The sequence below is a fragment of the Pogoniulus pusillus genome, chromosome 31 (genome assembly GCF_015220805.1).
Source record: "Pogoniulus pusillus isolate bPogPus1 chromosome 31, bPogPus1.pri, whole genome shotgun sequence".
Lineage (NCBI taxonomy): Eukaryota > Metazoa > Chordata > Aves > Piciformes > Lybiidae > Pogoniulus > Pogoniulus pusillus.
In genome coordinates, this window is record NC_087294.1 from 13,495,013 (window position 1) to 13,517,334 (window position 22,322).

The following is a 22,322-nucleotide window of genomic DNA, read 5'->3' on the forward strand; positions in this document are numbered from 1 at the left end:
GACGGCAAAGCCGGGGTGGTAGGCGGCGGCGCCCTGCAGGGCCCGCAGCCCGCCTGCGAGCACTGCGGCGCCCGGCAGCCCTTGTCAGCGCTCGGTGACAGCGGCGGGGCCGAGCCGGGGCCGGGCCTGGGCGAGCGCGGAGGCCCTGCCGCCCGTGACCGGCCGCGTCAGGTGACGCGGGTCACGCCGCCGCTTCCCCGCCCGCTGGGTCCGCGCCCCGCCGGCAGGCTGCGCCGTGCGCTCCGCCGAGCCTTGTGCGGGGGAGGGAAGCGGCGACAAGGAGCAGCGGCGGGGCGCGGCGCCAGCGCGGCACCTGGGCCCCCCGCGCCCCCCGCAGGCTGAGGGGCCCTCGGAGCCCCGTCGGGAGCGTGGTCGGCATGAGCCAGGTGCCGAGGAAGCTGCCGGAGGAGGAGGGGGACGAGGAGGAGGAAGAGGAGGAGGAGATCGTGGGCTTGGCGGGCTATGCCGACGGGGCCGAGTCCTTCTCGGACGGGGACGCGGAGAGCGGCGGCGATGAGGCGTGTGAGTACCACCCGCGCCATCGCCCGCAGCGGCATCTGCACCGGGAACAGCCGGGAGCGGCGTCGCGGCCGCCGTGGCACTGCGGGGGGCAGCGGCGACAACTCCCAGAGACCCGGGGCGCAGGCACCGGCTTCGGAAGGTGGCTGTGGGGCAGTGGCCGGCAGCGAGTGCGGTGTGGGGTGACGTGCGGGGCAGGGCCGGCCCCGTGTGCACGGTGATGGATAAGGCGGGGCAGGGGCCGAGGTGAAGCGGGGCTGGTGGCTGGTGGGAACGGGGCCACCGTGGGGAGGTGAGCGTTTCTGCTGCCGGGGGTCTGGCCTGGCTGCCTGCGGATGTGGGTCAGGGAGGAGGCCAGGCTTCCCGCGGGATCTGGGACTCGGCGGGTGTGAACGGGGCACGAAGGGGGACTGGGATAGAGGTGTGGGGGAAGCAAGGCATCCGGAGGGAGGGCAGGCCTCGCTGGCGACGGAGGTAAGAGGCCAGGTTGAGCGAGGATGCTATGGAGGGGACAGGGTGCTCTTGGGCGCTACGCGGGGTCAGAGAGAGCAGGGAGCTCTGAGCCAGAAGCAAGGCGGAGGCTGACAGGTAGCAGGAAGGGTCAGGAGAGAGGAAAAGTCAAAAGGAGTCCAGACAAAAGTGGTGGTGAGGGCGATTCCCTATCAGTATTTTCCATGTCTGGCTTGAGAGTTACTAGTTATCACAGCCTGATGATGTGACTTGAGTGTGCCAAGGAGGTGGGGTGGTTGGGTGTCAAGCTATAAAAGGCAGCGGCAGTTTGCAGCTCTGTGTCCAGGGCTGCTCTGCAGCTGTGAGTGTCAGTCCCCACAGCGGCAGGCTCTGCTGCCTGTCTCTTGTCCGGGCAGAGGAGCACCCGCCTTACTCGCTGGCTGGCTGTGTCAGTATGGATGATGATGTAGCACAGGCTTACCGGGGAAAGAAGGCTCATTCAGTACAAAAACAGCAATGCCAGCTCGGAGCCTGTTGCTTTCATTCAGAGCCTGAATTCATTCTTCTAAGATGTATTTCACAAACGAGCTCGGAGAACTTTGAGTATCTCAGGGTGGAAGAATAATGTTTTGTTTTGATTTTTTTGGGTAAGAGCATAATCAAAGGCCACATTTTAAGGCTGGTTTGATTACTAGCACACAGCACCCTTCTCCTCGAAGGCCCAGTCCTCGATACCACATTGACTAATGCAGTTTTGGGGAGTGCTTTAAATATAAGCTTTCATGGCTGAAGGCTGTGGGCATGCTGGCATGTAAGAGCTGTGGCTAAGAATTGCCTTTATTTCAGTGCAAAGAGAATACATTGTCGTGTGTTTCTTTTGTGGTAAATTAAGTTAGCATTTTCTGTAGAGAAATAGTCCATATTCTGTTCTCAGAGGAACTTACATGGAAAATTTTCAATAGGAACTTCGTCAGAGTGCTAATAAATTCAGTTTCATCTTCATTGTAATACCAGAATGTTGTACTTATCAAAACCAAATCTTTACATCTTGAATAGCAGGAGAAGGCAGCTCATGCAGAGACCTTTTCTGTGCAGAATTAAGACAAAGGACCATTTAAACATTTTAAGTCAAATCCTGTGGCTTTCTGTTTCATTCTGAAGTCTGGAGAAAGAGGCATAGAGCACCTGTAATGAAGGGGGTTGGGATTTGGGTCTGCATTTTGTGTATTGAACACTAGACTGCAGGGCAAGGGGAAGAAACTTTCCCTGGTTTTTGTCCTCTGTGTTCCTGGATCTGTACAGTAAGTAGTACATAAATCACTGTCACAGCCTCCACTTCTCTACAAGGAAAGAATGGACAGAGCACCATAAGAACAGCTTCACTGCATGGCTGCTGAGAGTGAATGGAGCAAAGGCTTAAAAGTAAAAACAATGTGCTTGTAGACATAGGGAAGATTGCAAAACTTCACCCTGTCTCTCACCCCATACTGGTTCCTTGTCTCCAGCCTGAATGCTGAAACCACAGCTCTTGTCTTCTTCTTAATAGTTTAATTTTGCACTTGGAGTCACATTCAGAGACCTTAAAGTGCTTAGTTTGCATAAAGCCCAGTCATGTTTTTTGATGTATGCAATTAAAGTATTTAGGAGCAGGGAAACTCTCTGCAGAGTGTCCAAGGAAGTAGCTTTAAGACATACCATTGCAGAGTACTGCACTTGTGGCAAAGTGGAACCAGGTCTTCTGGTTCTAAGTCTTTTCTTTAGCCACAAGAATTTCCTTCCACCAGGCATTTCTGCAATGTTTATGAACCCACAGTAGCTGAACGGTTTGCTTGGTTGCATGTAAGCTTTCTGTGTTAACTCTCTAAGCTCAGGCCATCTGTCAGCTTTGAAGATGTTCGCTGTGTGTTTTGTAAGGCTATTGTCTTGACAGCACTCCAAAGTGCAGCAGATATTACACAGTAGTACTGTGAAAGCTACAAGATCAACGGGCTTGAAAGTACATAAGTGAAAAGTTTGGGACTGTTAGTTCTTCATTATTCAAAAAAAGGTTAAAACTTAAAATAACACAATTGCATTAGTAGGCAAAAGTAATCATTAGTAGCTGTTTTAGTTTAAAAGGAAACTCAAAGGTTTCTTAGCTTAGGGATGGTAACATGAGCAAAATAATATACTTTGGCTTGACATCACTTGAGCAGATGAACTGCAGTGCTTTATTTCAGTGTTTGAAAGCAGAGATCTACAAATACATGTTCCAGAGTGGCATCCCTGTCACATATGTCTGTGAAGCACTGATAGTCACCTTCGACAGTTAATTACAATTGGTATGGAATTCATGGTAGGCTTCAAAAACTATTTTAGTATCAGTTGATATTCTCTAATAGTGTGAAGGAGATACTAAAGTATTTGCTGTGTGCTGTTGTGTATCCCGGTGGGACAGGTCAGTCTGCTGCCTGCACTTCTCGGAGTAGAGCTTGGCTGCATGTTGCAACACATGCGACTGGCAGTCCATAACCAAGGAGAGGACTTCAGTTACAGAAATTAGTAAGGAATTGAGTGCTTCTCTGTGCTGAAAGTGCTTTGGGGTTTATCAAGCTTAACTTGTGAATATTTGGATGGGTATGGCCTCTAACCAGGCTTCTGTTCTTTTAGGCTGCTTAGAAAAGTTGAAATATAAAGGACTGTTGATACATGTTAGAAGCTGGCATTTGCAGCATTCACTCTTTGGAAAAGTAAATGAAATGGGAAATGTGTTGCAGATCACAATGGAGAAAATTATCTTTCCCATTATGGAATAGAGGAGAGTTTAGTGTTTCTTTTGTATGATCTCACTTGGTAACCTAGTCAGGGAAGTCACAACGACAGATCTACTGGCGTTTCTGTGGCACATTAAAGGAGGAGTTGTCATGTACTCTGCAAAGGAATGTGGGCAGGCAGCACATGGTCCAATTCCTTTACATATAAGGTAATCTCTTAACTCTCTCTCAAAGGAAAGTGCTACAGCAGCCTTGCTATCTAGTCAGATTTGGATGATACTCATTTACATTTCCCTGTCTTTGAACTGGCAGGATTTCAAAAGCTAAATAACAGTCTTACTAGCAGAAGAGCTGGTGTTCATTCTTCTCATCAGTAACTCTGCACTTGCAACTGTAGTATTTTTTAGTATGGCTTTAATATAAAGAGATTTCTTTCCAGTATGTATTACAGTCCATAAAAATCTAACAGCTTGGAATAGTTTAATATAACAATGTAAATGCTTAAGTTGTTGTAACTATTTTTTAAAGATACACTTGAGTTTTTAGCCTATTTGTTAAAGGACTTATGTAGATAGCCAACCTTCTAGTTAGAATCATAGAATCAACCAGGTTGGAAGAGATCTCCAAGATCATCCAGTGCAACCTGTCCCCCAGCCCTATCCAGTCAACTAGACCACGGCACTAAGTGCCTCAGCCAGTCTTTTCTTGAAGACCAATTAGAACCTTGGAAACTGCTGCCCACCTTCAACCAAATTTGAAGGAAAGACATCTATGCTGAAGTTTCCACAGTTTGGATGCCCTCAAAGGCCAGCAGTGACATGCATTCTCTGTGGCAGCAGCTGGCAAACCAACGTTCATGTGTATGGTCTAGCCAGTTGGCATGGATTGAGTTCCAGGTCAGCCACAGCATGTCATATCTGTTAGTTGGAGGATATGTCATAAGACACACAAGGGGAAGTTGGTGTTATTTTAGTGAGGAGAGGAAGGGGACACAAAGTACACATCCATACTGAATTTGACTCAGTAAGTTCAAAGAGTATGAGCCTTGGGTTTGTTTTTTTTTTTCATGTTTTTGAAACATTCAAAAAAGCCTCATCCAAAAGACTGTTCTTTATATGCTTTTATACATTAAACTACTTCTTGTAAAGCTTTGAATGAGTGATTTTTTTTTAACCTTCTGATGGCCCAAATGCTAATTACATGATATATGGATATATGCACATTAATGACACTGCAGCTGTCGAAGATGTGTACATTAGAGAACAGCAGGGTGGGGAAACTGCTAAATCCTGAACCTTTGGTTTGCTTTAGTGACAAGACCATACCCCAAAAACATATCATACTGCTACATTGTTCTAGAACAAGATGTTTATTATTCCTCCATAGGTGTGAAGCATTGTAGGCATCGTGTGTTTCTTGCAGCCACAGGAGGTTACTATCAGTGTTCAGCTCGACAGGAACTAGAACAAGACAGCAGTGTGTTGACTGTGGTTTATCACTTGGTAAATTTGTCTGCACATCAGCAGAAGTTGGCCAGCATGAGATTCTTGTGGAGTTACCTGTTGCTGTTCTGCTTGAAGGAGTTTCATCTGCTTGCTGCTTCAGCCTGGCAGTGATAACTGATGAGCACAGTGAGTGGTAGTACCTGTCAAGGCCTTTCAAATGCATTTAAAATGGATAGGATTCCACCAATAATGAGTTTTCAACTCCTGTCAGTCACTCTGCTGGCACGAACCCATGCTGAGAAGCATAAGCAAGTAGAAGCCAGCAGATGGTGCCAGGGGATGTTTAATGCTAACGCCGTAAGACCTTTAGTTGAGAAGCTCTAGTTCTAACTGAGGCTTAGGAGGCACAGACAGACACGAGAAAGCTTCTCTGCCCTGTAGCTGGCTCATCCTGCTCTTGTTTCTGAGAGCTGTGAGTGAGGCTTTAGGAACAGCCCCCCTGTGTGTAAAACATGCTCTCAGACAAAGAATTCCTTCAGGCTTTCCTTGAGTTTTGGCCCACGAGGCTGTGTTCTGGGCCCCTCAATTTAAGAAGGACATTGAGATGCTTGAGCGTGTCCAGAGAAGGGCAATTAGGTTGGTGAGAGGCCTTGAGCACAGCCCTACGAGGAGAGGCTGAGGGAGCTGGGATTGGTTAGCCTGGAGAAGAGGAGGCTCAGGGGAGACCTCATTGCTGTCTACAACTACCTGAGGGGTGGTTGTGGCCAGGAGGAGGTTGCTCTCTTCTCTCAGGTGGCCAGCACCAGAACAAGAGGACACAGCCTCAGGCTTCTCCAGGGGAGATTTAGGCTTGAGGTGAGGAGAAAGTTCTTCACTGAGAGAGTCATTGGACACTGGAATGGGCTGCCCGGGGAGGTGGTGGAGTCGCCGTCCCTGGGGCTGTTCAAGGCAGGATTGGACATGGCACTTGGTGCCATGGTCTGGCCTTGAGCTCTGTGGTAAAGGGTTGGACTTGATCTATGAGGTCTCTTCCAACCTTGGTGATACTATGATACTGTTATTCCTCCCTTGTACTCAACACTGGTCAGGCCACACCATGAGTGCTGTGTCCAGCTCTGGGCTCCTCAATTCAAGAGAGATGTTGAGGTGCTGGGAGGTGTTCAGAGAAGAGCATCAAGGCTGGTGAGGGGCCTGGAGCAGCAACAGAAGAAGGGGACACAGTCTCAAGTTGTGCTGGGGGAGGTCTAGGCTGGATGTTAGGAAGAAGTTGTTGGCAGAGAGAGTGATTGGCATTGGAATGGGCTGCCCAGGGAGGTGGTGGAGTCACCATCCTTGGAGGTGTTGAAGAAAAGCCTGGCTGAGGCACTTAGTGCCATGGTCTGGTTGATTGGCCAGGGCTGAGTGCTAGGTTGGACTGGCTGAGCTTGGAGGTCTCTTCCAACCTGGCTGATTCTACGCTTCTATGATTCAGTAGTGTCTGTGTGCCACAAGGTTTTTGACGTACAAATGGAGCAATGAAACTTTCTGCAGTGTGCCTCTTACAGGTGAGAAGTAGGTTTTCTGGTGCTGTAAGCCTAAGAGGCAAATAATTTAAATTAAATGCCTATAGCACCACTCCCTAAGCTTAAAAATTGGTAACATTTGCCTTAAACCTAAGTAAAAATGTAATGAAAATAAATGTCAAATGCATGTTATCTGGCTGTTGTTAATTATATTTCCTTGGCTTCTTGTGTGATTTTTATTCAGTTTTGGATTTCAATGATCCCTTCAGTACTGAAGTTAAGCCAAGAATCCTGCTCATGGGATTGAGAAGAAGTGGGAAGTCTTCCATTCAGAAAGTTGTCTTTCACAAAATGTCACCGAATGAGACTCTCTTCTTGGAGAGCACAAACAAGATCTGCAGAGAGGATGTTTCCAACAGCTCCTTTGTCAACTTTCAGATATGGGATTTTCCTGGGCAAATTGACTTCTTTGACCCTACATTTGACTATGAGATGATTTTCAGAGGCACTGGAGCACTGATATTTGTTATTGATTCTCAGGTAAAAAGCAGGGGACTTAAAGCTATCTTCTTTTCTTACTTCAGTAAGAAGTGTTGTGCAAATGTGTTGCCATTGGAATGGGCTGCCCAGGGAGGTGGTGGAGTCACTGTCCCTGGAGGTGTTCAAGAAAACCCTGGATGAGGCACTTAGTGCCATGGTCTAGATGACTGGATAGGACTGGGTGCTAGGTTGGACTGGATGATCTTGGAGGTCTCTTCCAACCTGGTTGATTCTATGATAATTTTTTTTTCAAAGCAAGTAAATGGGTTGCATTAAAACCAGAGCTTAAGAGAAAGTCATTACAACTTGAAGACCTGCTTGTTTATTTCTGATTTCCTTCTGTAGTATATTCAAAAATTTACTCATTTGCTTTAACATCTCAAAGTTCTTGTTCAGTTGCCTAAGTGCTGACAGCATGGGATTGGGGTACATGCTGGATGTAGGCTCAGGTTTCTATTATGAAATGGAAGATTCATACATCTAATTAGAAATTCTTCTAATTAGGAAAAAAAAGCTGTTGTTGAACTGTGGTCAGCATCAAATTCCATCTGTGTTTTTAAGGACTGTCCTACAGTTGTAGCTTTTCTTTTTCCTTCATCAGGATGATTATATGGAAGCATTGGCTCGTCTGCATCTTACTGTGACCAGAGCCTATAAAGTGAATCCAGATATCAACTTTGAAATCTTTATCCATAAAGTGGATGGTTTATCTGATGATCACAAGATTGAAACACAAAGAGACATTCACCAGAGGGCAAACGATGACCTTGCAGATGCTGGATTGGAGAAGATTCACCTCAGGTGAGAAAAGCTGCTGTGCAGAGAATACTAAAGAGGAGAGGAGCTTGTTTGACTGACAGGTTACCATTTTCTGCTCTCTTGAAGTAGCAGGCAGCAAGCTTTTGATATATATGATGGAACAAGATAGTTGGACACGTTGCATTTGACCTGTGCTGAGCAAACTATATTATTTCTGTCTTGGAGGGAAAGACAGAGGAGATGTACTTAGAAACAGAGGACAAATATGCCAGAGGTCCTACCAGTTCTTGCTGCTGCTGTCTTGAAATCAGTTGCTTGCACAGTGGCAGCAACCAGTAGAGCACCAGTCAGTATATGCCAACCACATAGCTTTTGCCTTCTTTGAAACCTCTTTGCCTCCCAGTCCTCACTGCTGCAGTCTGCTTGGAGCCATTTGGGAAGACTGGTACTGTGCCTTTGCCTTATGTCTGCTGATAGAGCAGATTATTCTAGCAAATAATGAAAACCAGTGGACTTCTGCAGACTGGGAGCTAGAGGACATGAAGCTGCCATGGCTTTTTTGTCACTTAAAGCCAAGAACAAAGACATTTAAAAGAGAGGCCTGTTCTGTGAACATGCCAGCTTTTTAGAGCTCTTAATTTCTTAACTGCATCATTGCATTGATAAATGGGTCCACAGCTTTCAGAAAGGAGATCACAACAGACATGCTCAATAATATTCCTCTCCTACATCTGGAAAAATAGCTTTCTGAGAATACCAAGGTGGGATTGGAATCATGAAATTCTACATCAAGGTCTGGTTTGCAGTCTCTAGGATTTTTTTTTTGTGTGTATGTGTGTAAAGATGAAGTCCTGTGCTTCAATCCAAACATGTGACTTTTAATCACAAGGGGTAATTGCATAAGTGTAGGCACTTGCTGTTTGACACTCTTTCATTTCACTCATGTTATGAAAGGTACATCATGTTCACAGTATATGGCTAAAAGGAAAATGTGGTGACGTTTTTTTCCAGCTTTTATCTGACAAGCATATATGATCATTCTATATTTGAAGCATTTAGCAAAGTGGTACAGAAACTGATTCCACAGCTCCCAACACTGGAAAACCTGCTTAACATCTTTATTTCAGTAAGTACTTGTTACATACTTTGTCTGTAGATCCAACTGTCCAACATGCATGTTCAGATACTCTGCTTGCTGCCTTCTGAGAGCTTGTGGAGCGATGTGAACTCTGAGAAATGAGCAGGACTTAGCTGGAATGCACCCACAAGCAGCTTGGCCTCGCCTCCCCTGCCTACTGAACAGTGCTGCTGAGCTGCTGAGATGCTCTTGGTATTTCCTGAATCACATGAAGTGGGTTAGCAGTCATCATTTTCCTGCTCATACATTAACCTGAATGCCGTGAAGGGCTGTGCTGCATGCGCTTGTTCAAGTAGTCCTTAAACTTCTTGTAAAGCACTTGTTAAAGGAGCATCATTTAGTCTGACCCTCTATGAAGAGCTGTCTGTAGTGCTTCCTAGAATTAATTCTTTGTGTCAAAGTTTACCTCACTTGAAAGCTTTTCTTGTCTTGAAATATTCAGAGGTAGAGCCCAGGTAGGGAGCTTTATGTATCTAGCGACTTGTTATCACTGTGCAGGTAATTGCTTGCTCCACTGTTCCTGTATGCCTGACCTCTTCCTCTCCTTTATACTAGTTCTGACACTCACCTATTCCCTTTTGGAGCCACTGTGACACATACTGATGCACTTCTGAAGTTAGTTAAAAGCAATTAGTAGAAGAGTGCAACATGCTCTTATTTTGGCACAAGATAAGAGATGGGAACATGTGGCCATGAGCAAAGCGGGAGACACACTGCATAGGTGGTCAGGTCATAGTGGCTTCTGAAACTGCACCCTTTCTCACAATATTCTGGACCTTACAGTCCAGTCTGACAGTGTTTCAGACCTTACATCTAGCATTAATTTGTCCAATTTCAGTTTCCAAGCAAGGTATTTTGTGATTTTTGAAGTAATAAAGTTATTTAATATCAGTCAGCAGCCTGTAAAATAAAATTAGACCCCACAGTTTCTCAGTGTAGGGTGTGAAAATGGTGAAAGAGAGAAAAGTTGGATGTGTTGCTGAAAGGGAGAGCTAGGATTAGAGGAAGGTCTTTCCAAGGCTTGTTCTCTTACTGTTAGGCAATGAATGATCCTGTTTCATTGTGAATGGTTTGCAACACAGATCTGTTTTTACCAACACAGCTGGGCCGTATGCCAGATATCATCCAGTCTTGAACTCCACTTAGGACAGATAGGTAATGACAACAGTTCTCAGGCAATTGGATACTGAACATGCTACAGAGTTTTAAAGAGAAAGCTGTCTGAATGATAGTCCTCCTTGTGTCAGTCACCCCAGTCACTCAGACCTCTGTATGGGGTCTCCTTGCTCTTAGGAGCTGGTGAAGAGTTTGCACCAAACCACCAGATGGCTCAAACACTAGCTGCTTCCTGAATGTCTGATGGCAGCTGCTTGTGTGTCTATAACATCCAGAAGGTAGCTCCAGTAATGTCTAGACTATGAAATGTAGTTTGGAAGGAAGAGCAAGTCTTTAAATAATCAATGGGAAGCTGAAAAAAAGTGAGAGAGATGCTATTTTTCCTGTTCAGTAGGGAAAACAGACTATTTCTTAGCTCTAAATAGAGCAAAATGTAGTCTGTTAATGACCTGGAGCAAGGTGTAGCTGCGTCACTGTGTTCTCAGCATGCTTACTGTCTGTTTGTATAAGTATCTTCTGTGTGTAAACAGAAGACTCCAGATGACTCTCCCAGGAAGACTCCACATCTTTCTCTAGCATAGAATTAGTGGGTGCTTTACTTTAGCAACTTTGTGACAACAAATCTTGACATGGATTTTGGTCGTGCCTTATCTCAGGAAGCCAGTGTGTTGTGTATCAAAGTGTGGGTGTGTTGGTGTTCTAGTTTGGGGTTTGCAGCAATATTCATGAGGATGTGCTTTCATTTATGCCACGAGGGCTTCCAACAGGAGAAGCTGATGACTACAGAAATAGATCTGTGATGATTCTTTAGTTCACAGCAGGTTTTTTGCCTAACTTTATAGTGCAGCAGTGTGTTGTGTGTTTGAGGAGCCATTGGTGTGATACTACTGCTTCTACATTCTTTAATGTAACTCATAAAAGGAACAGTTGGCTTTGCATTCAAACCCCACATAAATCTTGTGTCACTAACACTCTTAGCAGCTTCATGTAGAAGGATGTCTGAGTTTTAATTACTGTGTCCTTACCAAGCAATCAAGTTGTGTGCCAGAGGAATGTGGATTTCTCATTTTAGGGTTGTTGGGGTATTTTTGAGTCATGTTATAAAGTGTGTGTTAAAAAACAGGCAAGGATTGACCCTGGTAAAAATGAAGTAGAGCTTTGTAGATTTAATCATTTACATTTCATAATCTGCAAAATTCAGACACAGTACTTAAAATTAACTGACAAACTCTGGTGTTTACCTCAAGACCTGTTTAAATAACTGTCCAGCATTCATCCCCAACTGTGATTGGTGATAGCCTGTCAGATCTTAGAAAAAATACTTTGTAGGGTGAAGCATTTAGCTTTTCATTCTTTCAAGAAGGAAAAAGTTAGACCTAGGCTAGGACTTGGGGTGATACTGCCAGTTGTACTGAACCCATTCCATTTGAAGATTAGAAATTACTTTATCACACACATTATAGTTGAGAAACATGGTTTGAATTTCAACTCCCTCATGGTTTTTCACCTACCCGAAAGAAAGATCTCACACATTCATCGCAGGAGATTTTTTACAGTGACTCCCTCAGTTCAGATTAGCCATGGAATATTCTTGCATTAATCCAGAGTACTTGGCAGAGCTTTGAGCTTTGTTGCAAATTCTTTCCAGACTATAGTTTGTGGCAGAGATGATGATTGCTTATTCTGACCCTGCTCTCCTTGTGATCAGTGGCAGCATTTCATTCAGTTGCAAAAGGCAGCTGTTGGCCTTTGTTTCTTTCATAAGGAACCTTCCTGCACTAGCACAGAAACAGTTGATTCCTCATGGTCAGTTTCCCTGACTGAGCTTTAATGATGTAATGCCTCTGAATATTATGTATTAGGCTCTCTTTCCTGTTTTTTTTTGTGACTTGTAATTGCTGTTTGTAGTAGTATTTATCTTAGTTGAGTGATTTGGTAAGGTAAATACTCCCAAGTGAAACAAGCTGCACCCAGGAGGTTTAGATTGCAAGTCAGAAGAAACAACTTCACTGAAAGGGTTCTGAAACTCTGGAATAGGTTCCCCCGGGAGGTGGTTGAATCCTCATCCCTTCAGGTGTTTGAAAGACACAGGCCTGGGGTGTGCTGATGGTGCTGGGGTTTTAGCCCCAGCCCTGGTAGAGTTAGATAATGACTGGAGTCCATGATTTTAAAGGTCTTTTCCAAATGAAACGATTCTATGAGTCTCTGATTTCCTTACTAACATTCTGGCAAAGCCTTTTTCCCAGTTAAAGTTGTACTCAAAATGCTGGCAAATGTGATGACAGTTTAGTGCTTACTCTTCCTGGCAGTTCATCCTGTCCTTTTAGAGAGGCTTCTGTCACCAAACAATGTTTGACAGAAACAAATACCCACCAATTTCTCAGCAAGTCCTGCACTGGTGTCTCACCTGAAAAGAAGCATGTTTTAAGTTGACACCAAGCTCTGCCCTTCCCAGCATGCACAAGTGGTTGGCATGGCAAACATCTCAAGATGAAAATCCTTGAAACTGTCATTGCAGGTAAAGGCAGGCTGCAGCAGCTAGAATTCTGAGAGGCAAAAATGACTTCTGGTTGTTAAAACTTATTACACTGTCAATGGCATCTTAATCATTTAAAGTACATCTTAGCTGTACAGCTGAAATTGTCACTGAATCACTCTTTATATAACACATCATTTTCAAATTGATTCCTCATGAATGATGACACTACAGGGCTCAAGTTCCAACTGCTTTTGGTTAAAGTGATGTGTATTTTGGCAGTGAGTTGTGGCTATATATGTAATACATGGCTATAAAGATATAAAGTATTTACAGGTGAATCCTGTGACTTATCTTTTTTGACAGAATCTGTTGAAGTATGTGAGATGCTGCCAGAATTCTTATTGAAAACTGTTTGGCCAGATCAACCAAAATAATTGTGCATAGATTTTAGTTCTTAGTGCTCAAAAAACCATAGACTCACTGAGTCACATAAACTAAAAGGGACCTTTAGGATCAGCTCTTGCTCAATCAGGCTGGGTATCATAAAATCAGACAGGTTGGAAGAGACCTCCAAGATCATCCAGTCCAACCTAGCACTCAGCCCTGTCCAAGCAACTAGACCATGACACTAAGTGCCTCATCCAGTCTTGTCTTGAACACCTCCAGGGACAGTGACTCCACCACCTCCCTGGGCAGCCCATTCCAATGCCAATCACTCTCTTTGCCAACAACTTCCTCCTAACAGCCAGCCTAGACCTCTCCCTGCTCAACTTGAGACTGTGTCCCCTTGTTCTGTTGCTGGTTGCCTGGCAGAAGGGACTAACCCCACCTGGCTACAGCTTCCATTCAGATAGTTGTAAACAGCGTTGAGGTCTACCCTGAGTCCCCTCTTCAGGCTGCGGCCCCCCAGCTCCCTCAGCCTGTCCTCATAGGGCTGTATTCCAGGCCTCTCACCAGCTTTGTTGCCCTGAAGATGGGTAGAGCAGGTTACTCTTTGCTTTGTGTTACTTCCAAGTATGGCAACCTCTCAGGTCAGTGTGCTCCCAGTGCTTCACCACTCTCATGCCATTTTTGTTCTTTTGTTTTCTCATATGAAGTCAAAATTCCATTTTACTCCTCTTGTCCTTCAAAGCTGTAGCTCTGTGAAGAGTTTGTCTCTCTTTTGTGCACTCTTACATTAGGTATTTTCAGATGGCAGCAAACCTCTTTTGCAGGCTGAACAAAGCCAGTTCTCTGAGACTCTTCTTGTACATTGTGAGCTTCAGCCCACATACTTAAGGTATCCACAGCATATACTTGGGTTTGAATATTCCTTTTCATAACTGTTTACTGAAATATGCCACTCTTGAGTTTTTTCATAATGAAATGCAAGAAATTCACCTCTAACACTCTGTTATTATTGATGGATGTTTCCAGCCTTAGCCGTGTGGAAGAATTGAGCCTCTTTAAGAAGAAAATGTCCAAGATATTGCTGTCCATTGTTCAACAGCACACCTAGGGCTGAGATTTTTCTACCTCTTTAAGGAAACTTGGAAAGCAGGAGGGATCAATTTAGTCTCTGAAGTATGTGTTAAGCAGTTGAGCTAGGAAAGAAGGGAAAGGAAAAAGTCTGCAACCCCAGAGGAAGCTGAAGCTATTTAAACTTGTTAGGGATTTTCAGTGCGTTTTTAGATAGTTACAAAACTGCTGTGGCAGCAATCCCAAACCGTGTTAAAAAGAGAAGCCCACATGTGAAGATAACTTGGGTTTATGGGACAAAGTGGCTTCTCTCTTGAATAAGTGGATTCTGAAGCATATTTGAAGCACATTGAAGCTTGAGCTTTAGCAACACTGGGAAATCACCCTTTATGTTCATGCTGGGACAGCTGCCCAGGTGCAATCTCTTGATACCAGCAAGCAATGCCACTATTTTCAGTTAAGCAGTAGACATTTTTTCCTCTTTTTATTCCAGGAAGCCATAGGCAGTTTATCTGCACAGAGTATGAGCTAGCATTCCTGGCTAGCCTCTGAGAGCTGTGAACACGATACATTTCCAGTGTGGAGAGTCTTAATCAGCTTGGCCAGCTGACAAGACTATAGCTGTCATCATGTTAGCATTATAAACATGGCTTTTTAACCAGCAGTGCTACATGGAAACTGCAAGAGCACCAGCAGAATCCTGCTCTGCCTCTTGTCATCCTGAAAGATGTTCTGAGGAACCAGATGCTAAAACAGCTACAGGCCCCAACAGACTAATTCTCAGTCACCATGAGAAATTAATTGCTAAACACTACTGTCTGCTTTTTGTCCATCAGCTTTTCCTTGTTTCTACCTTCTTAACAAGTCATAGAATCATAGAATCGACCAGGTTGGAAGAGACTTCCAAGATCATCCAGTCCATCCTATCCCCCCAGCCCTATCCAGTCAACTAGACCATGGCACTAAGTGCCTCATCCAGGCTTTTCTTGAACACCTCCAGGGATGGTGACTCCACCACCTCCCTGGGCAGCCCATTCCAATGGCAAATAAAGGACAGTAGAATTGTAAGGTGGAAACTGTTGGAAGGGCTATGAGCATGGCACTTTGCTACACAAATGCAGTGGAGCTGTATGCACAGCTCTTTCCAAATGAGCTTGATTCCAGTTTAACTACCACTTCTTGATGGATGAGAAGCTGGACATGAACAGGCAGTGCAAGCTTACAGCCCAGAAGGTGAATCATATCCTGGACTGCATCAAAAGCAGCATTGTCAGCAGACCCAGGAAGGTGATTCTGCCGCTTTGCTCTGCTCTGCTGAGACCTCACCTGCAGTGCTGCATCCAGCTCTGGAGCCCTCACTCAATATAGGAAGGACATGGAGCTGATGGAGCAGGTGTAGAGGAGAGCCACGAAAATGCTCAGGGGCTTGGAGCAGCTCTGCTACAAAGACAGGCTGAGGGAGCTGAGAGTGTTCAGCCTGCAGAAGAGGAGGCTCTGGGCAGACCTAATAGCAGCCTTCCAGTACCTGAAGTGGGCTATAGGAAGGCTGCAGAGAGACTGTTTGCAAAGGGCTGCAGGACAAGGGCAATGGCTTCAAACTAGAGCAGAGCAGATTGAGATTGGATGTTAGGAACAGGTTCTGCACCAGGAGGGTGGTGGAACACTGGAACAGGTTGCCCAAGGAGATGGTTGTGATGCCATCCCTGGAGATATTCAGAGTGAGGCTGGACAGGGCTGTGGGCAACTTGACCTAGTTGAGGATGTCCCTGCTGACTGCAGAGGTGGTTGGACCAGATGACCTTTGGAGGTCCCTGCCAACCCAGACCATTCCATAATTCTTGAACCTAGCTTTTTAAGTACAACAGGCAAATAGGGGAACAAAAAAGCTTGGTATTCATGGCTTCCATTTTATTGTTCTTTCTCTATTTTTTTCCTTTCCCTTAAATAGAATTCTGGGATTGAAAAGGCATTTTTATTTGATGTAGTCAGTAAGATCTATATTGCAACAGACAGCACTCCCGTGGACATGCAAACTTATGAGCTCTGCTGTGATATGATAGATGTTGTGATTGACATCTCTTGTATATATGGGTAAGTAAATTGTTAATGTTTTTCATGAAACTCTGTGTCTAGAACCTGAATGGCCTCAAAATTAGAATGGTGTGAGTATAAAAAATAAGGAGAACGTTGCCAGAGTAATTTGTCAGGATAGGGGAGGAGGAGGAAATGGCAGGTCTCTGAGCTACAGATCCCCAGTCAGCAGCAAGCACTGTTCCCTGCTTTTGTGAACCCCTTCCTCTTTCAGTGCTAGTAGTTTTATTTGGAGGAAGGAGTGGAAAGTAACCAACCTAAAATAAACAGAGATGTTAACATTGTCTTTTTGTTCTCCATGGAGATCAACAGAATGATGCCTCCCATTAGAAAAGAAATGTGGATCTATATATACTTCTTTCTGATAGGTGCTGGCCTCTACTTCAATAGCTAGTGGCCTTTTACTTTGCTCTTTTTACTTCAGTAGCTAGTGGCCTCTACTGGCCTCAGAGGGCTGCTTCACTCTTGCTTCAACTCTGTTCATCCACTTCTCCCTCCGTGATCTTTTCGAGTGTGTTTTTTTTCAGTTCCCCGTCCTCATACATCAGCAGCTGGAGATCTCCTGGCATGCCAAGTCCATCTCCTTGCCAGTTATGCTCTGAATGGCTCAAATGTAGTATCAGCACTTGCTAAGAAGACCATGCTTAGAGTGTGGTAGTCTCTAGTGGCCTTGCATTCTTTTCCACTGGTACTTGCACACTTGGCAGAAGCTATGAAGGAGAATCCTAGTGCAAGTGTGCACTAATTGTTAGAACTTAGAACAAAAAATAGTTCAGTACCTTTCTAAAATGTCTTAAGTTTGTACATTCTACATTCTGTATGTTTCAGATTTTGGAATTGATCACTTCAGTAACTGTACAAGAAGTTGTGTTTTACAGAAGAGATGCTGATTCTGTGGCTTTTTGGTTTGGGTTTTGGGGTTTTTTTGTACAGAAAAGGATGCTGCTTGTAGTCCAAAAGGCCATTTATTTAATTATTATCTGTACAACACCATTTTTGGGGCTCTCTGTTCACAAAATGTCACTGTCTTTGTATAACCATTTAACATTTATCACCAGAAATCTGCTTGCCACGATTTTAGCTGTAGACTGAAGACATGATACAACAATTCATTTCCTATCCTCTTTTCCTGGAGCATCTGTGGAACTTGGCACCTTAATTTATTACTGATACTGATTGTTCCAGTAGGTTGGTGATAACTACTCATTTACCAAGATCTCTATGTGCATTCAGGAATGAGGGTAAAATTACAAGGTATAAAACTAATTCAGTGATCATTGTGACCCATCATCCGTGAAGGAGAAATCTGTTTTCATGCCTACATCTCATGAGGAAGGTCTCATGATGGCTTTAATCTATCAGCCAGCTGCCACTGTTCAAGCAAGGTTATTAGATTTGGAATTAACCAGTACAGACTTACTGGTTCACATGTTTCAGATAAAGTCCAAATATAATGTATTGATTAAAGGAAAACAGACAACCTCATGCTAAGTGGTTGGAGATTAACAGAGGAAAATAAGGTTCTAGTTCAGGTACTTAGCAGTTAAGCAAACTGGATTCTATCCCCAGATCTCAGATTGGATAAATGATTTCATCTCCACATCTTCTTAGTGTTTATAATGTGTACTTTGAAGAAGAGCCTCCCTGAAATATTAACATGAAAATCTCTTGAAGATTGAGATTGTCTGGGGAAAGAACCAATGTGGAAGTACTTGTATTAGCTCATTGGTGGCTTACCTTTTCTCATTTGTTTGTTTGAATATTCCCTCTTAGGCTAAAAGACGATGGCACTGGAACTCCTTATGACAAAGAGTCAATGGCAATCATAAAACTGAACAACACAACTGTCCTTTACTTAAAAGAGGTGACAAAATTCCTTGCTCTTGTTTGTTTCGTCAGAGAAGAAAGCTTTGAGAGAAAAGGTATTTTTTCCCCTTTGCTATCATTTCATTACTTTACCCAAAGGGAGGTTGTAACCAGGTGGGGTTGGTCTCTTCTCCCAGGCAACCAGCAACAGAACAAGAGGACACAGTCTCAAGTTATGGCAGGGGAGGTCTAGGCTGGATGTTAGGAGGAAGTTGTTGTCAGAGAGAGTGATTGGCATTGGAATGGGCTGCCCAGGGAGATGGTGAAGTCCTTGTCCCTGGAGGTGTTCAAACAAAGCCTGAATGAGGCACTTGGTACCATGGTCTAGTTGATTGGACAGGGCTGGGTGACAGGTTGGGCTGGATGATCTTGCAGGTCTCTTCCAACCTGGTTGATTCTATGATTCTGTACTGATCCCTGAGGTTGTTCTTGTCCAGCCATCACCTATACTTGTGTCTTCCATCTTGTGGTACTAATTCAGCAGTGTGTACTTGTGCCACATCTGCTGGGCTGTTTGACAGGCTGGTTAGCTTTTGTTTTGCAGAACTTCAACTGGTTGAATTTCTCTTCAATGTATGTATCACCTTTATTGTCTGTGAACATTAGATGTAGTTAAAAGACTTATTTGTACATTCCTACTGCAATCTGTCTCAGAAAAAACACACCATGTTGAGTAAACACACATTAGGCTTTGTCCACAAATGTAGCAGGCTGTTGTGTCTACAGAGCTGAGAACATTTAGTGCTGTAGCCTTTAACAGTGCGATTTTAGTGTTGCAGTGCAGATTAGCTTTTGGTGCCTGTTGACTGCCACATAAGGTTTTGTCTGAACTCCAGGAAAGGGTTAAGAAATCTTCTGACATTAAGCTTGAATGAGGTCATAAGCTCAGTACCAAACTTCTAAGATTGCACTGCAGTGTTCCACAATTGTAAGACCCAGTAAGCCTTCCAGTTGACTACCAGTATGGCTTCACAGCTTGTCTGTGGGATTACAATCAGCCCACTCACACAGTACTGTTATTTACCTATTACATATGGATGTAACCTAGCAGCTTGTCTTTTGTGTTATTTTACAACTTCAGTGTAAGCTGAGATAGAGCTGGCCGTTACCAGGTAATAGTTCTATCAAGTATCCATTTCAAAGCTTAAGCATTGCCAAAAAAGTCCTTTATTTGCTTACTAGATGCTACTTAATTCCTTCCCAGTTATTCTGTAAGTCACATTTACAGAATGACACTGTAGCTTAGGAAGTATTTTACATTGCTTGTAGGGTACTGAGCACTGCTTCAAACCTCTGTATTAAGCTAAGGCTTTATCTGCCAATGAGCTTCTATTTGCTTTCTCTTAAGACTGATATCTAATATTGGACATCATATGTGTTTATCACAGAATGTTAGGGGTTGGAAAAGACCTTTAAAGCTCATCCAGTCTAATCCCTTGCCAGAGCAGGATCACCTAGAGCAGATCACACAGGAATGCTTCCAGGCAGCTCTTGAATATCTCCAGAGAGGGAGACTCCACACCCACCCTGGACAGCCTCTTCCTGGCTTCTGTCATCCTCACTGCAAAAAAATTCCATCTCATGTTTCCATGGAACTTCCTCTGCCTCAGTGTCCACCCATTGCCCCTTGTGCTGGCACTGGGCATCACCCAGCAGAGCCTGGCTCCAGCCTCCTGCCACTCACCTGCACATCTTTATAACCATTGATGAGGCCCCCGCTCAGGCTCCTCCTCTGCCAGCAGCACAGCCCCAGCTCCCTCAGGCTTTCCTCCTAAGGAAGGTCTTCCACTCCCTTCATAATTTTTGTGGCTCTGTGCTGGACTCTCAAGCAGTTCCCTGAGGCCCTTCTTGAGCTGAGGGTCTCAGAACTGAACACAATATTCCAGATGCAGCCTCAGCAGAGCAGAGTGGAAAGGGGAGAGAACTTCTCTTGACCTACTAATCACAGCATTTCTAATCCACCCCAGAATTACACTTTCTTGGCCACCAGAGTACATTGCTGGCTCATGATCAGTATTCCACCCACTAGGAGCCCCAAGTCCTTTTCCCCTTCACTGCTCTTCAAAGGTCAGTCCCCAACCTGTACTAATGTTTAGCACAGAAAAAAATGCCTGAAAATATTGCTGGTGTGGGTGTCTGAGGCTGAGGGAGCTGGGGGTGTGCAGCCTGGAGAAGAGGAGGCTCAGGTCAGACCATATTGCTCTCTACAACTGTAGCCTCCTTTCAGGAGGCTCTCTTCTCTGAGGCAACCAGCACCAGAACAAGGTGACACAGTCTCAAGCTGCACCAGGGCAGGTTTAGGCTGGATGTTAGGAAGAAGTTCTTCACAGCAAGAGTGATTTGCCTTGGAATGGGCTGCCCACGGAGGTGGTGGAGTCACCGTCCCTGGAGGTGTTTAAACAGAGACTGTAGATGATAGATGAGGATCTCAAAGGTCTTTTCCAACCTGGTTAGTTCTGTGATTCTGTGATCATGACCTCCAGATGGAAAGTGAGGTAGAACAGAAGCAACTTTGCATAAAGATCTTCATTAAGGTGGAAAATCTTTCTGTCTCCGCAGGATTGATAGACTACAATTTCCACTGTTTCCGAAAAGCCATACAAGAAGTATTTGAAGTCAGAATGAAGGTAGTAAGATCTCGAAAACATCAAAGCCACATGCCAAAACCCAAAAGACCCACTCCCAACGGGACACCCAGAATGCCACTGTGACAGAGGTGTTCTGGCATTGTGGCAGGCAAGTTTCATCAAGTTGCTGCGACTTCTGCATCTGGTTGCACTGAGTGAAGTGGAAAACGGATGGGACTGGTGTAAGACTTTCCCTTGAACGTTCAGGAAGCACTGGTTAAATATTTTTATCCAATCAGTTTTTTTGTTTTGGGTTTGTTGTTTGGGTTTTTGTTTTTTTTTTTTTCATATAGTGAGCACTTTGAACAAAAATGTTGTATATATCTAAGCATTGAGGTGAACAACTGTAAGGATTTTCTTAATATATGCTGTAAAGCTTTTTTCATGCCGTACTAAGAAGAAAAAAAACCCCAACCAGCTGTGACAAAGGAATACTGGGTACATAATTTGCACTTTTTCATGTTTTCCTTGTGGAGTTGGACTTTGATAAACTTAATTTTTATGGTGATTTTGATGCATGGTGTCAGGTAAGAAAACAAAACTAAACTGTATGCTGTAAGTTTATTTACCTGCAACAATCCAATTGGTTAGTAAACGATTGAAGAAAAACTTGGTACCAATGCCTTTTAAAATTTGGGACAGCTAATACCTAACATTCATACAGATCTAATTTCATATATTTTTCAATTTGTAAGCTGAAGAATGATTTTGAAGTATTACAGCAATAAGCACCTTACCAGGGGTCCTATCTGGTAGGTAAATATTAGCTTTTGTAACAAAAAACAAACAGGCTTTTGGCCAAATTTCCTCCAGAGTTCACCATAACACTGGTCGTGCCCTCTGTTGGGTCTGGTTGTATTATTTACCTCAACATATGCCACTAAAATACCTTTCTATAAATATAATTGTTTTGTAAAATGGCTCTATGTTGCACTGGTATTTTTATAAAGCTTTGAAGGGACATGGAACTGTTGGAGCCAGTCCAGAGGAGGCCACCAAGGTGCTCAGAGGGCTGCAGCAGCTCTGCGATGAGGACAGGCTATGAGAGTTGGGGCTCTGCAGTCTGGAGAAGAGAAGGATTCGAGGAGACCTTGGAGTGGCCTTCCAGGATCTGAAGGGGGCCTACAGGAGGGCTGGGGAGGGACTTTTCAGAAGGTCTTGTAATGACAGGATGAGGGGTAATGGGTTTAAACTGGAGGAGGGGAGATTTAGACTGGATGTTAGGAGGAAGTTCTTTACAGTGAGGGTGGTGAGACACTGGCACAGGTTGCCCAGGGAGGTTGTGGCTGCTTCCTCCCTGGAGGTGTTCAAGGCCAGCTTGGATGAGGCCTTGAGCGACCTGTTCTAGTGGGAGGTGTCCCTGCCTACCGCAGGGGGTTGGAGCTGGATGATCTTTGAGGTCCTTTCCAACCTAGACCATTCTGTGATTCTATGATGTTGTGTCTGAAAGGCTGAATTTACATCACTAAGTTTGGAACGCCTGCACCTCTGCAGTTGGCAGGGAGAAGAGTCTGCATTTCCACTCTGTACCAACAGGAGGTCCTAAGGATGTGAGCACTGTGTTCCTATTCCCTCTAAC

General features: G+C 44.4%; 1 protein-coding gene across 1 annotated transcript; it reads left to right on the plus strand.

The window, feature by feature from the left end:
* Positions 1–224: 224 nt before the first annotated feature.
* Positions 225–21,665, plus strand: RRAGD (Ras related GTP binding D). Its single transcript, XM_064169451.1, has 7 exons — positions 225–522; positions 6,914–7,209; positions 7,811–8,010; positions 8,980–9,094; positions 16,108–16,250; positions 18,024–18,172; positions 20,676–21,665. The coding sequence occupies exons 1-7, from the start codon at positions 378–380 to the stop codon at positions 20,825–20,827; spliced, it is 1,200 nt and encodes a 399-aa protein (XP_064025521.1). The 5' UTR covers positions 225–377; the 3' UTR covers positions 20,828–21,665.
* Positions 21,666–22,322: the final 657 nt, after the last annotated feature.

Excerpts from the sequence above, each read along its gene's own strand:
- RRAGD (XM_064169451.1), top strand. The coding sequence starts at position 378 with ATGAGCCAGGTGCCGAGGAAGCTGCCGGAGGAGGAGGGGGACGAGGAG. Across the intron at positions 523-6,913 it reads GAGCGGCGGCGATGAGGCGT|TTTTGGATTTCAATGATCCC; the intron begins GTGAGTACCACC and ends ATTTTTATTCAG. Across the intron at positions 7,210-7,810 it reads TATTTGTTATTGATTCTCAG|GATGATTATATGGAAGCATT; the intron begins GTAAAAAGCAGG and ends TTCCTTCATCAG.